Source organism: Canis lupus, chromosome 1 (genome assembly GCF_011100685.1).
Source record: "Canis lupus familiaris isolate Mischka breed German Shepherd chromosome 1, alternate assembly UU_Cfam_GSD_1.0, whole genome shotgun sequence".
NCBI lineage: Eukaryota > Metazoa > Chordata > Mammalia > Carnivora > Canidae > Canis > Canis lupus.
In genome coordinates, this window is record NC_049222.1 from 116,553,330 (window position 1) to 116,568,324 (window position 14,995).

Consider the following 14,995-nt stretch of genomic DNA (forward strand, 5'->3'; position numbering starts at 1 on the left):
AACGACTCCTACTAACAGTTCTGAATTCCCCAGTGGTGCCTCTGCTGCAATTAAAGAATATATAGCCAGGGGGGCCTGGCTGGCACAGTCAGAAGAGCATGCAATTCTTGACCTTGGGATTGTGAATTTGAGTCCCACATTGGGTGTAGAGTTCACTTTCTTTTTTTTTTTTTTTAATTTTTATTTATTTATGATAGTCACAGAGAGAGAGAGAGAGAGAGGTAGAGACATAGGCAGAGGGAGAAGCAAGCTCCACGCACCGGGAGCCCGACGTGGGATTCGATCCCGGGTCTCCAGGATGCACGCCCTGGGCCAAAGGCAGGCGCTAAACCGCTGCGCCACCCAGGGATCCCGAGTTCACGTTCTTTAAAAAAAAAAAGATTTTATTTATTTATTCATGAGAGAGAGAGAGAGAGGCAGAGACATAGGCAGAGGGAAAAGCAGGCTCCATGCAGGAAGCCCAATGTGGGACTTCGATCCCGGGACTCCAGGCTCATGCCCTGAGCCAAAGGCAGACGCTTAACTGTTGAGCCACCCAGGTGTCCCTAGAATTCACTTAAAAAAATTTTTTTTTTCAAAAAGGAAAAAAACATACAGCTAAGATCCCAACTTATTTGATGAGGCCAATATTACCCAGATACCAAAACCAGACAAAGCATATATCATAAGAATTTGAGTACAAAAATCCTCAACGAAATAGCAAATGAAACCTGACAACATATAAAATGAATTATACAACATGGCCAAGTGGAATATGTCCCAAGAATGCAAGGTTATCTGACCATCCAAAAACTAATTACTGTGATACATCATATCAAAAGAATAAAAAATAAAAAATTACATGGTCATTTTAATAGATACAGAAAAAGCATTTGACAAAAGCCAATACCGTCTCATTTAAAAAATACTCTAATAAACTAAAAATGAAAGGGAATTTCCTTAACCTGCTGTAGGGCACCAACAGAAATCATGTAGCTAATATACTTAATAGTGAATATCTGAATATTTTTCTCCTGAGATCAGGAGTTAAACAAGAATGGCTGCTTTTGCTACTTCTATTCAGTATTGTACTGGAGACTTTACAGGGAAGTTAGGCAAGAAAGAAGAAATAAAAAACATCTATCTTGGGGAAGAAGTAAAACCATCTCTATTTACACATGACATTATTTATTTTTTTTGATAATAGAAAATCCTAAGGAATAAACACACACACAAACTATTAGAACTAATAAAAGGGTTTAGAAAAGTTTTAGAATATAAGATCAATAGATAAAAATCAAGTGTAGGGGTGCCTGGGTGACTGTTGGCTCAGGTCATGATCTCAGGGTTGTAAGATCAAACCCTGCTTCAGGCTCTGCTCTGGGAATGGAGCTTGCTAAAGATTTGCTCTCTGCTTCTCCCTCTGCTCCCCACCCCCCATCAAGTGTATATTTATGCACTTGCAATGAAGAATCCAAAAATGAAATTCAGAAAACAGTTCCATTCACAATAGTATCAAAAAGCATAAAATATTTAGGAATAAATTTAATAAGTGAAATGTAAAACTCGTGTTCTTAAAACCTTAAGACAGGTATTTGAACATAAAAATTTGTGCACAAAGGTTCATAGCAGCATATATATAATAATCAAAAGGTGGAAACAACCCAAATGTCTATTAATGGATAAACAAAATGTGGTCTAGTCATACAGTGGAATATTATTCAGCTGCAGAAAGGAATGAAATACTGATACATGCTACAGCATGGATGAACCTCGAAAGCATTATGCTAAATGAAAGACACTAGTCACAATAAGTTCACATACTGTATGATTCCATTCATGTGAAAGTCCAGAATAAGAAAATCTATAGAAACAGAATGGGAATTAGTGGTTACATAGGACTAGGAAAAATGAGGAGTGAGAATGAGTCAGTTGGGTTTTGGTTTGGGCCAGGATTTTTGTAGATCCCTCTGACCTTTCTTCAGGGAAGAAAATGGCATTTTTAGTCCATTTGAAAGTTCTGTGGAAAACCTGACCTCTCATGATTCCTTCCTTCTAGCTCTGCTTCCTCGGGACTCTGCTTCACCAGGAGAGGAGTATAGAAGACTGATTGATTCTGGGAATTTTAAGTCATGGCCCATGTGAGTTGGAATTGCCTCTCTCCAAAATTTTAACCATTTATATCACATCTTATGAATACTTTTATTTATTATCCTTAAACTGCTTACTTGAGTCACTATTCAATATGGTGATAGCCATGAAACAGTCCACTGCCTTCCCTAAGTGTCCCTCTTCTCTCCAACATGGCATTCAGCACCTCCTGTGTTCTAAGACTTTGATAGAGCACTGAAGGAGGAAATAGTAGAGACTTTCTTTTCAAATCTGTGGCTTAACAAGGAGGAACTGAGTGGCTAAAAGGGATACACTGCATGAAAGCTTTTATTTACTCTGTAAGATGGGGTGTCTCATTTAATAAAGGTGAGAGTTGGTGTTGGTTGGTGTTCATTTTATTATGTGGCACTTTATCGTGCTTTTATTTTATTTTATTTTATTTATTTATTTTTTAATTTTTTATTTATTTATGATAGTCACACAGAGAGAGAGAGAGGCAGAGACACAGGCAGAGGGAGAAGCAGGCTCCATGCACCGGGAGCCCGATGTGGGATTCGATCCTGGATCTCCAGGATCGCACCCTGGGCCAAAGGCAGGCGCTAAACCGCTGCACCACCCAGGGATCCCCCCTATCGTGCTTTTAAATAGAGGATTGGTGGAGGGTTAAGTTCAGAGAGATCTGGGATCTTGCCGGGAAATCAGTGAGAGATTAATATTATTAACAAGACCTGTGTTGTCAGCTACTTAGCCCAGAACCCAGATTTTATACATTCTCACAGAAAATGGTATTCAGTTAGGGAGTGTATCTGCTAAGAATCCTTTCAGCTTCAGCTAACAGAAAAGTCAACTAAAAGTAGCCTAAGGAGGGGCAGGGGATTATGTTTATCCCATAATAAAGCTGGACTTAGTGATTAAGCCTGGTGTGGCCTCCGAGTGATATTAACAAAGGACTCTTGATTCTGGGCTGCCATCCTATTGTCTGATATTTGTCCCTGGAAGGTCATAAGGATGTTGTGGCTGAACAATAGAAGGTTTTAAGAGCATATAGTCACTCAGCCTCAGTCACAAATTTCAATGTAATTTCCCCCCATACTACAGGCCGCCGACTTCAGTTTTTTGCTCAGTGAGTATACACTACTGTATACTCAATACACCACTATATACGTGGTGTATACAGTAAGTATACAGTGCTCTTTTTCACTTCTTCCCCGTTCTATCTAAAAGATTTTTAAATTTCAAAATAAATTTATTATTAAAAAAAGAAAGAAAACTTAAAGAATAAATAAATAATTAAGTTAATTAATTAATTAATTAAAAGATTTTTGAATTTCACCATTGATGCTTGTGTTGTTTCTTTCAGCAGTTGATGGTGTTCAGGGATGTAGCTATAGACTTCTCACAAGAGGAGTGGGAGTGCCTGGACTTGGAACAGAGACACTTGTACAGAGATGTGATGTTGGAGAACTACAGCAACATGATCTTGCTGGGTAAGATTCAGAATTTGACCCCAGAAATTTCTGCTTTCTACATTGTGAATTTTTGCATTGTCTTTCAAGTGCTTAGGGAAATTTCTGACTTCTTTCTGGGAAATTGTTTATGCCTTGTAAATTTGGTAACCTCCATCTTCTCCATCTTTTAGATGGAGAAATACTTATGCCTTTTTCTTACTCTTCCTATAATTGTCTTTCTTCCTTCATAACTGAAGGACTAGATTCAAATTTTGAAATCCTTACCACGTGGTTATTTCTTATTTCTTATCTCTGATCAGGACTTTGCATTTATCAGCCAGATGTGTTTTCTTTACTGGAGAAAGGGAAGGAGCCTTGGATGGTTTTACAGGATGAGACAAGAGGACCTTGCCCAGGTGAGTAAGGGCTGAGTCTGCACAGGGACATCATCATTGCAGATAAGAGCTCAGATGTTTACGGAGGCAGCAGCATCTCTGAAATACTGGTCTCAAGTCTCCTCAAGAGATAAAATCCTGTGAATAAAGTTCTGAGACCTAGAGCCAGAAGTAACCTTTTCACGATGAATTTCCAAATGACTCTTCTTTTCACCTCCAAATACCACTGCAATTCAGTACTACTCTTCATTTTATTTCCCTCATATTATAAAAAGGTAAGTGCCATTCTTTTTCTTCAGTAGGTAATGTATCAGTGCTTTGACTCAATTTCTTTCTCTCTTTTTTTCATGTTGATATTTGTAAATTTCTTCATTTAGATATTTGTAAATTTCTTCATTTAGATATTTGTAAATTTCTCCCTCCAAAAATCTTGACTGTTTTTTATTTTATCTACTATGTTTTGAATTCTTCTTATCTTGCCTAAATTCTTGCTTCTGCGTTTCCTACAGTTACTAATTCATTCTTTTAAGCAACATTTATTGATTTTCTAATTTCATTTTGGGATAAGAAGGGTTAACAAAGAGTATATAATCTATTAAAAAACTTGAATTTTCTGTGACCAGAACATGTCCATACATTTCAGCAAAATAGGCTCTATATTAAGAGAAGTCCTAATAGTCTGCTTAGTTGAAAATCAGGATAATAGGTGAAAATGGCTTCTGGCTACAGGGAATAGTAAGTAGCAGAAGAGAGGTTAAGGTTAATGGAGGAAAACAAAGGGCAGTGTCAAAAAAGACCAGTCCTGGGGACGCCTGGGTGGCTCAGTGGTTGAGCGTCTGGCTTTGGCTCAGGTCCTGATCCCAGGGTCTGGGATCAGGGATCTTTCTGTGTCTCTCATGAATAAATAAATAAAATCTTAAAAAAAACAAACCTTGCTGTCAAGAGAAAACAAGGCACATATTTGGCAAGTTGAGGCTAATTGATGAATTTTCTGTTTATGGGCAGGACTCAGATTGAAATAATATACTTTTGTAGCTTCTTTTTTTTCCACAGTATTTGTTAGTTGTTTATTTAGGAGTTTATTTTTTATTTGAAATATCAAAGAAAAGAAAATAAATTTTATCTCCTCACTAGAATCATGTTTTTAAATTCCAAAAGCTATATTTGTGTTTTTAAATTGTTCTTTTTCTGAACTATTGATACCTACAACAACTGAAATGAATCTCAAGGATATGGTGCTGAATGAAAAATGCCAACTCAAAAGGTCACATGCCAAATGAATCCATTTGTAGAACATTTTGGAAATTACCAAATTTTAGAGATTGAAAGCATATCGTGGTTGCCAGGGGTAGGGATGAGCTGGGGAATGGTGGTAGTGGTTATGGCTGTAAAGAGGTAGCACAAGAGGTAGAATCTGTGAGATAATGATCTAGATGTGTCTTGATTGAGGTGGTGGTTATAGGAATCCGCATAAGTGATGAAATGACATAGTACACGTATGCATTGTGCTAATGTCAGTTTCATGATTCTGATATTGTGCTTTAATTATGTAAGATGTATTCATTGGACAAAATTGGATAAAGGGTACTCTTTGCAACTTATTGTGAATCTGTAGTTACCATTGACCCTTGAACAGTTTGAGGGGTTTAGGAATACAGACCCTTGGACAGTCAAAAATTCACATAGAGGTGGGTGCCTGTGTAGCACAATTGGTTAAGTGTCTGACTCTTGGTTTCAGCTCAGGTCATGATCTCTGGGTCGTGAGATCGAGCCCTGCTTGGGGCTCTGTGCTCAGCATGGAGTCTGCTTGAGATTCTCTGCCTCTCCTTCCTCTGTCCCTCCACAACTCATTTGCTATCTCTCTCTAAAATAAATCTTTAAAAAATTAATATATAAGTTTTGACTTCCCAGAAACTTAACAACTAATAGCTTACTATTGACTGGAAACCTTACTGATAATATAAATCATATGTTATGTCTTTATATAATGTATTCTTAAAATAAGCCAGAGAAAAGAGAATATTACTAAGAAAATCATAAGAAAGAAAAAATAAATTTACGGTACTGGAAAAAATAAATTTACGGTACTGGAAAAAATCCACGTATAAGTGGACCTGTACAGTTTAAATCTGTGTTGTTTAAGGGTCAACTGTATTTCAAAATAAGATTTTATAACATATTTTGTTCCTAAAGGGCTGTGCAATTTTATTTCATACTTTTGTTCCCTAAACACTACTATGTGCTTTTAAAATTTTGGTCAGTTTTCACATACTATGAATCTTCTGTTGTATATTAAGGTTATTCTGCATTTCTTGTTACTAAAGTTGTAATTCTTGGTACAGGTCAATTATTCATGGGTTTTTTTTCCACATTGAATTATGGTTGTGTTTCAGATATGAGATTCCTTGGCCAGAGGATTTAAAGTTAGAATACTGTGTGCCCAGTTAATTTAAGATAGTTAATTGCTTATTTTAAATCATACAAAATTCCGAGAATCCCTTAAATTAATATTTACAACCCATAACTGGTTCACCTGTTTCAATAAGGGACCAGTGCATACTTTCCCTAATTAGAGTTCTCCCTATGCTTTCTTATATTAACTACACTAATAATTCATTCTCCTAATTATTTGGTTTCTATCTGAATGAGAATTTAGACAATCTTACTCTGGAATCTCTTTTTCCCCTCAGTCCTTAGAATTTCTTTCAGCCTTCTTGAATGAGGTGGTTTTTTTTTTTTTTTTTTTTTTTAGAGCATTCACTTAGTTTTCATAAAAAACAAACAACCTTTCATTTTTCTTTATATAATGTTATTAACATATAGGTAAAATGTCAAAAACAATTGGTATCTACAAGTTTGGAAACAAACAGATTCATGGTAAACACATGGGTATCTGAGAGGTAGCTATGACTTGAATGTATTTGTATACTGTAGGAATTAATGTGTTTTCAGAAGGATTGGAGGGCATTGATTCATATGGAGGTCAGGAATGATATAAGTTTCAATGTAGTCTCACTACAAATTGAGTTATTTTTAATTAAAACTTTTTAATAATTTAGTAGGTTAAAGGCTGTTGATTTCTAGTAAGGATAGATATTTCCTCTGTGTTTGTTTACTGAATTACTGATTGTATTTATTTGATGTCTGCTGTGTACTTGATCTATACTTATCATTTGTTGGCTTAATACTTTGTATTTTTAGTGTGAATGAGCATTCACATAAAGGAAATATTAATACACTAATACCTAGTTACAGTGGCTAAAAGGATATTTATCTTTATTTTCTTTAGGATTTTAGTTCTCTCTTATTATAGTGCTAAAATTCTCACTTCACAACTTAATCAAGATATAATTAAAGAATAATAAACTGCATATATTTGAAATATACAGTTTGGTCTATTCAGACATTTTGTTACATCCATGAAATAATCACTATAATCAGGAAACAGACACTTTAGAGGCATCTGGGTGGCTCAGTTGGTTAAGCATCTGCCTTCAGCTCAGGTCCCGGGATCGAGCCCCACATTGGATTCCCTACTCAATGGGGAGCCTGCTTCTCCTTCTTCCTCTGCCATCCTCCCTGCTTTTGCTCTCTGGCTCTCTCTCTGTCAAATAAATAAATAAAAATCTTTAGAAAAAAAAGAGAGAGAGAGAGAGAGAAACAAAGAAAAAGAAAGAAAAGAAACCCTTCAGTTATTGCCAGTTTTCCTCATTCCCCTGTGCTATCCATCCTCCCACTCCTGTCTTCAAGTGGTCACTGACCTGCTTTCTGTAACTCTAGATGAGTTTATATGTTCTAGAATTTTACATAAATTGAGTTATACAAGGTATACTCTTTTTTCTTTTTGTTGAGCTTGTTTCTTTTGCTAGCATGATTTTGAAATTCATCTATGTTGTTGCACATATCGATAGTTTAGTTTTGTTTCTCTGTAGTATTCCACTTTTGGCTATACTTCATTCATTCACCTGTTCATGGAGTTTGTTCTGGAAATTCTCAGCCATTATCTTTTGAAATATTGCTGCTTCTCCCATTCTTCCTCTCTTCTCCCTTTAAGCTTCCACTTACATTTATGTTTAGTTTTCTAACTGAATCTTCTATGTCATAATGCTTAAGATTTTTCCAATCTTTTTCTCTTGGATTTTTTTTTTATCTGTATTGGTTTCTTATTCTCTACTAAAATGATGAGTTTAGCTTCTTGAGCACAGTTTTGTTTTGTTTTGTTTTAAGATTTTATTTATTCATGAGGGATACAGAGAGAGAGGCAGAGACGCAGGTAGAGGGAGAAGCCAGCTCCCTGTGGGGAACCCCATGTGGAACTCGATCCCAGCCCAGGATCATGACCTGAGCCGAAGGCAGGCACTCAACCACTGAGCCACCCAGGCATCCCATTAAGCACAGTTATTTTTAAACCCTGTCTCATAACTCCAATATCTAGAGAACTTCTAGATGTATTTCTACTATTGTTTCCATAGTCTGTTTACATTAATATTGTCTGGTTATTTACTTAGTTTATGGCAGACAGTGTTTGTAAAATGGCAAAACTAATGCCTAGACTACCTTCCTTTATAGAGGATTTCTGTTGCTTCTATCAGGTAACTGAAGGCATTAATATTTTGATTGCTTTCTCAGTCCATCACCCTCCTTAGTCACCGAGATGGTTTGAAACTGAGCTATATTTCCTGTGAGGTCTACCTCTGTTTTTTACCCATATTCCTTGGTAATAGCCCTTCTATTCTAACTCAACATGATGAATGTTTAGGACTCCCCTACAGACAGCCCCTGGATACTAATCTCTATCACCTTAGCCTTGAGATGTCATAAGTTCTGTCAGTCTCTAAGCCAAATACTAGTACCAGTACACTCTGAGTGCTAAAGATTGGCTGAGCCTTTCAGTATATTCAAATAATAGTAGTTGTAGAATTTTCTTGTTTTGTTCATCTAAAATATTTACCAGTAAGTTTGATATCCCATAGATATTTAGTAGAGATGTTTGTTTTCTTTTATAAGTTTTAAAGATTTTTTTTTGCCATTTATGTCTTTAATTTACTTGTAGTTTCTGTTTGTATATGGTATAAAGAAAAGTTATAATTCTTTCTTTACATACTTATAGTGAAATAACACCTATGGAATAATCTGTCTTGTTCCTTTTGTCACAATCTAAATTTCTGCTGTTTCTGATTCCTTGATTGTCCTCCGCTTGATTGTTTGTGACCTAGAAATATATAAAAATTCTGGACACAGCTGAGAACCCAGTTGTGGGCTTTTAAAATATAAATTAGAAATGATTCTAGTCAACACATTTTATTTTTTCTAGCTATGTTCACTCATTTAATTCAGACTCAGGATAAGCAGGAAGTTAGGTTTCACCAGGAAGAGATGTATACAAGAGTCATAGTCAAGGACTTGTAATATAAATGGAAGTGAGAAAAATAGGGTGATAGGAGGTATAGTAGAGTCATTATTTCTAACCTCCATGTTTATGCTGTGTTTGAGGGGCCCATAGCATGTGTATTAGGGATATGCAGATTATAACCTGCTGAATGAGGAGGCACAAGCCATCCACATAGAGACAGAAGGTAGCTCCCTCAATATCCAAGCTTCCACTTTGGTAAGTGAAAATGCTGGAGTTGTTTTGATTGAAGGCACAGTTTTCATACAATCACACAAAAGAAGTAAAGTCACAAGATTAAATACTTATGAATTGTAGAAAATGGGAGCAGGGGCATACAATGAGCTATGAGAAGGACAGTCCTCCATCTCTGGTCATGAGCAAGTGGGAGATAAGAGAGCAAAGTAGTGAGCACCATACTTATAAGGTATTTGGGGTGGAGGTCACTATTTGTGAGCTCAACTCTAACTGGTTATTTTTAAAGGTGCCTGAGAAAAGCCAAGCAGGAACTTATGGAGGGAATCCTAAGCTCAGCTCGTTAGCTAAATGCTGAGACTCTGGGTGTGAGCAGGATTGTCATATTGTAATCTGTCTAGGAAGCATCTCAAAATAGCTGCTTCCTCATCATATTCGATTATCTGCGGAATTTATTTTAACGTTTTGGTTTATATTCCTTCAACATTCTTTTTAATTTATCCTAAACTCCTTGCCTGCATTAATTAGCACAATAATAATGATTACTTTCTAGCAGTAGTTTATGTGTGAAATACTGTTAAACCATTTCCAGTCCCCCACATTCCCACGTTTTTTTTCCTATCATCAGTAGCAGCAGCAGCAGCATCTACTAATTGTTCAGCCCTTTTCCTGTGTCAGGCACTTTATAAAAATAGTATGTTTTCCCAATCCTCTGAATAAATCTCTTAAAAAAGATATTAATATCCCTAATATCATACAGAAAAATGAAAGCTCAGGCAAGCTTAGTAATTTTCTCATAACCTAAAGATGGTGTTAGTAAATAGAACTGAGCCTGAAACTATGGTCTGTCCTTTTTCCACTATAATACACTACTACTTACACATGTAACTGAACTGCTTTTCAACTTATTCAGTCACTGCTAGAGCACTTGATCAGTTCCCACCTCTATCATCCCAAGAAAAATTTTAACAACTGCATGACAATTTCATCAAATCCTAGCACTTATCAAAAATAAGTCACATTCTTCCTAGCTCTTTGCCTTTGGCAGCTTCTCAAACTATTTTCCTTTTTGAACTGTCACCCATAATTATGTCCTTTAACCTAAATGCGACATACCTGTGTTGCTGAGTTCCTACTGTCTGTTGACTCTAGACCAGATTACTTCCCACATATTGGACTGATAACCCTATTTCCGAACATTGCTGTTTTTAAGCTCAGAATTATATAAGACATTCATCATAGTATCTTCCATGGTACTTGAAAATTTGTAGATACTTTCTGTAATATTTTGGTGGCCTTACACAGAAGGGAAAAGAAGAGGCGACCTGGGGAAGGGCTTCAAAGCATAAAGCAGAATAGATGAGCAATACTATGAATTCAAGAATAAAGAAAACAAAACCACCCTCATTGGGGTCATGTGACAAAAAGATGGTTTGGCTATGTACCATGGAGGAAATGAGCAAGTTGAAGTCTTTGCTTGTGCAAAGGCAAACTGAAAACTGATTATGTAGGTATGATTACATTTCTGGAAATTTTCTTTCAGTTAGTTTAGGTGTACTTTTGTTTCCTCCTCTTAGTACAAAAGTAATATGGAAGCAGTATACATACTCATTTCAGTAATGATGGAAGCAACTAGACAGTGAGATGTATTACATTATTATATGATTAAAAGATCCTAATCATGCTTCCCAGTACTTGGTTTTTGTAGTATTACCTTTTATTCCATCCTAAATTCCCCCCATATCCTTTTTTTTTAATATTGTATTTTTACAGAATTATTTTTTTAATGCCTAACATATGCTAAGACTTGATTTACCATACTGAATGAAACAGTCTTATCTTTACATTGGCAGTCCATGACTGGGTGATAGCTGAATAAATATTTTTTTAAATGGAACTACTCAGATGTATTTGACTAAAACGAAGCTTTTATATATCTAATCACTCACCTCAACTTTTTTTTAGTTCTCTTAAATTTCTATTTATTTTTGCCCCTTTTTCATATTGCCCAGAATTTGAGAATTTCTTAAGCCAGTCATTTCTTGTGTGCCTTATGCATTTTAAGATTTACTTTTTATATCTACATTGGACATTTTGTTTCCTTTGGAACAGTAAAACAGTATGAATTTATCTTCTTATCTTTCAGACATGCAGTCCAGCTGTCAGAGCAAGAAGTTATCACAAAAACATGTCACTTTTGAGAGAGAATTACCTCAATTGGAAATTTGTAAAAAACACAACCTTGAATATTTATGTTTTAGGGGTGATTGGGAAAGCAAAGATCAGTTTGAAACACAACAGGAAAATCAGGAAGAATGTTTTAAGCAGGTTACACTTACCTATGAAAAAATGTCCACTTTTAACCATCACACAACTTTTAATGTACATCACAAACAGAATACAAGAAAGAAACTGAATGAATTTAAAGAGTCTCGGAAAGCCTTTCGTTCTGGCTCAGACTGTACTCAACATCAATTAATGCACACTAGAGAGAAATTTTGTGAAGATAAGGAATATGAGAAGACCTTCCTTTCTGATTCAGAACTTACTCAGTATCAGACAGTTCACTCTGCTAAGAAAACATATGAATGTAAAGAATGTGGGAAGGCATTTAGTTTGCGTTCAAGCCTTACTGGTCATAGGAGGATTCATACTGGTGAAAAACCTTTTAAATGTAAGGAATGTGGGAAGTCCTTTAGATTTCATTCACAACTTAGTGTCCATAAGCGTATTCATACTGGTGAGAAGTCTTATGAATGTAAGGAATGTGGGAAGGCCTTTAGTTGTAGCTCAGATCTTACACGACATCAAAGAATTCATACTGGTGAAAAACCCTATGAATGTAATGAATGTAGGAAGGCATTTAGTCAGCGATCACATCTTACTAAACATCAGAGAATTCACACTGGTGAAAAACCTTATGAGTGTAAGGAGTGTGGAAAAGCTTTTACTCGTGGCTCACACCTAACTCAACATCAGAGAACTCATACTAGTGAGAAATCTCATGAATGTAAGGAATGTGGAAAAGCCTTTATTCGTGGTTCAAATCTTGCTCAACATCAGAATGTTCATGTTGGTAGGAAACCCTATGAATGTGAGAAATGTGGAAAAGCCTATATCTGGAGTTCACATCTTGCTCGACATCAACGAATTCATACTGGTAGGAAACCTTATGAATGTAAGCAATGTGGGAAGACATTTATTTGGGCCTCATACCTTGCTCAACATGAGAAAATTCATAATGAGAGGAAACTCTATGAATGTAAGGAATGTAGAAAGACCTTTCTTCATGGCTCAGAGTTTAATCGACATCAAAAAATTCATACTGGTGAGAGAAACTATGAATGTAAGGAATGTGGAAAGACCTTTTATCGTGGTTCAGAACTTAATCGACACCAGAAAATCCATACTGGAAAGAGGCCATATGAATGTGAAGAATGTGGTAAAGCCTTTCTCTGGGGTTCACAACTTACTCGACATCAGAGAATACATACTGGTGAGGAACCTTATGTATGTAAAGAATGTGGGAAATCTTTTATTTGGGGTTCACAACTTACACGACATAAGAAAATTCATACTGATGCAGAATCCTATGAATGTAAGGAAAGTAACCAGATCTTTAATGACCATCCATATTTTCCTGAACAGAAAATTCACAATTGTGAGAATCTCTATCAATGGAAAGACTATGGGAACACATTTAGTCAGGACTCAGACTTTCCTCAGCACCAGGATATTTACAGTTTTGAGAAATCCTATGAATATAAAAATTTTGAGACCTCATTTTCTCCAAGCTCTCACTTTATTTCACTCTTATGATATAAAAATATAGGAAAGCCTTTATTCACAACTCATTGATTGATGTCAGTTAATCCCTTCTTTTGAGAACCCCCACAAGTGTAAGTAATATTGGAAAACCCTTTAATGGAGCACCTAACACTGAATAGCAGACAATTCAAATGCAATCTGTTATTAATACAGGAAAGCATTTACTTATGGTTTTCCATTTGGAATATCAGAGTAAAACCCTATGAATAAGATGACACTGTGAATCTCTTTTGAATCATTCTTAAAGTATTCTCTACATCACTGATAATATTCTGCATAGAGTCTAAATCTAACTCATGTAGGGAAACCTTCTATCTCTATTTAAATCTTGTTACACTTCCATAAAATTATACCAAAGTTGAATTTCTGTTACATAATTAATCTTGGAAAGCCTTGAGCTTTGTCATACAATTTATATGGTATGCCTTAGTTCCAAAACATCTTATTGGTATTCTTTGGATAGTAACTCAAATCTATGTCTGTTCACTTACTTATTTGATTATAGGGTTAAATGAGCTTGATGACTTAAATGACGTCATGACCATCATGAATATTAGTATTAGACCATTTCTATGACAGAAAGACCTTAATAATATAATGAATATAGACAAATATGCCATCAGTATTTGTGTCTTCTTGAACAGTAGGATATTAATTCTGAAGAAAAGGCAGTAAAACAGAATGAAGGGAAGAAAGCTTTGAATCAGTATTTCATTTGCTGCACAAAAAAATCCATACTATAAAGAAAGCCTTATGGTTTCAATGAAAGTGGAGTTGTTGTGTGTTCAGCAATGATTTTTGTTTTGTTTTTAAAGGCATTTGGAAGTGATTTGTCTCTAACAAATTTTTCTAAAGCCAAATGTCATATCCATTTTATCACCACAATTTAAATTTAGAAATTAGAAAATGGCCAAATAAATTCTGACCTTGTGGAAATTTAGTACTACATATATAAATAATTATCAAAGGAATGAGCAGGTCAGTAGTCAAGTTACTGGCTATTTAGATGTGAATGATAATGAAACTCCTATATATCAAATTCTATGAACATGACCATGGCAGTTCTCAATGGAAATTACTGTGTGTATATAACTAAGACAACTGAGGGCAGTTTACTTCTTGTCACCACTGTATCTCCAGCACTTATGTCATATTATGGAGTCCAAATATTTGTCAAATTAAATGATTACTGAACTAAACAAGCTAATGCCTCAATGGGCATTTGAATTGATAGAAAGTTTTAATGAAAGTAAAGCAAAAATCATGGAATAAAGAACAATACAAAAGGTTTTTAAAATTTTAAGTCAAAATATTTCTTTGAAGAAACTATTATTACTAGGCTTTGGGAATGCTTTCTCTTATGATAAGAAAGGAAAACTCTGATAGATGTTTTAGAGAATATTTTTAATGATCATATAAATAGATATAAACCTTATTAGACACAACTTTTAAATAGAGTATTATTTGTTTTCTAGGAAAACATTTTAAATGATATCTCAAGAGTAACTAAAAGGTGCCCCAAAATTTAACGATTGGAATAAATAATCTTTAAAAATCATGTAGGAGCAGATAATTGTACAGGCTACCCCCTGAAGAAAATCCTATGGAAAAATTGTGAGCAGATCCTAAAAGACCAATATAATTCTGAT

The 14,995-nt window shown here is 35.3% G+C and overlaps 1 protein-coding gene across 9 annotated transcripts in view; it reads left to right on the top strand.

Moving 5' to 3' along the window:
* ZNF790 (zinc finger protein 790) overlaps window positions 1–13,958 on the top strand; it is a 28,347-nt gene extending 14,389 nt beyond the window's left edge. For 5 of the 9 annotated variants that reach the window (XM_038529096.1, XM_038529098.1, XM_038529095.1 and 2 more), the window contains 4 exons: window positions 2,039–2,120; window positions 3,452–3,578; window positions 3,860–3,955; window positions 11,665–13,958. In XM_038529096.1, coding sequence (XP_038385024.1) covers window positions 2,112–2,120; window positions 3,452–3,578; window positions 3,860–3,955; window positions 11,665–13,337 — 1,905 coding nt within the window. In that variant the 5' untranslated portion in view covers window positions 2,039–2,111 and the 3' untranslated portion in view covers window positions 13,338–13,958. The remainder of the gene's footprint in view (window positions 1–2,038; window positions 2,121–3,451; window positions 3,579–3,859; window positions 3,956–11,664) is intronic. The other 4 variants (XM_038529103.1, XM_038529101.1, XM_038529100.1 and 1 more) reach the window with 1 other exon arrangement.
* Window positions 13,959–14,995: the final 1,037 nt, after the last annotated feature.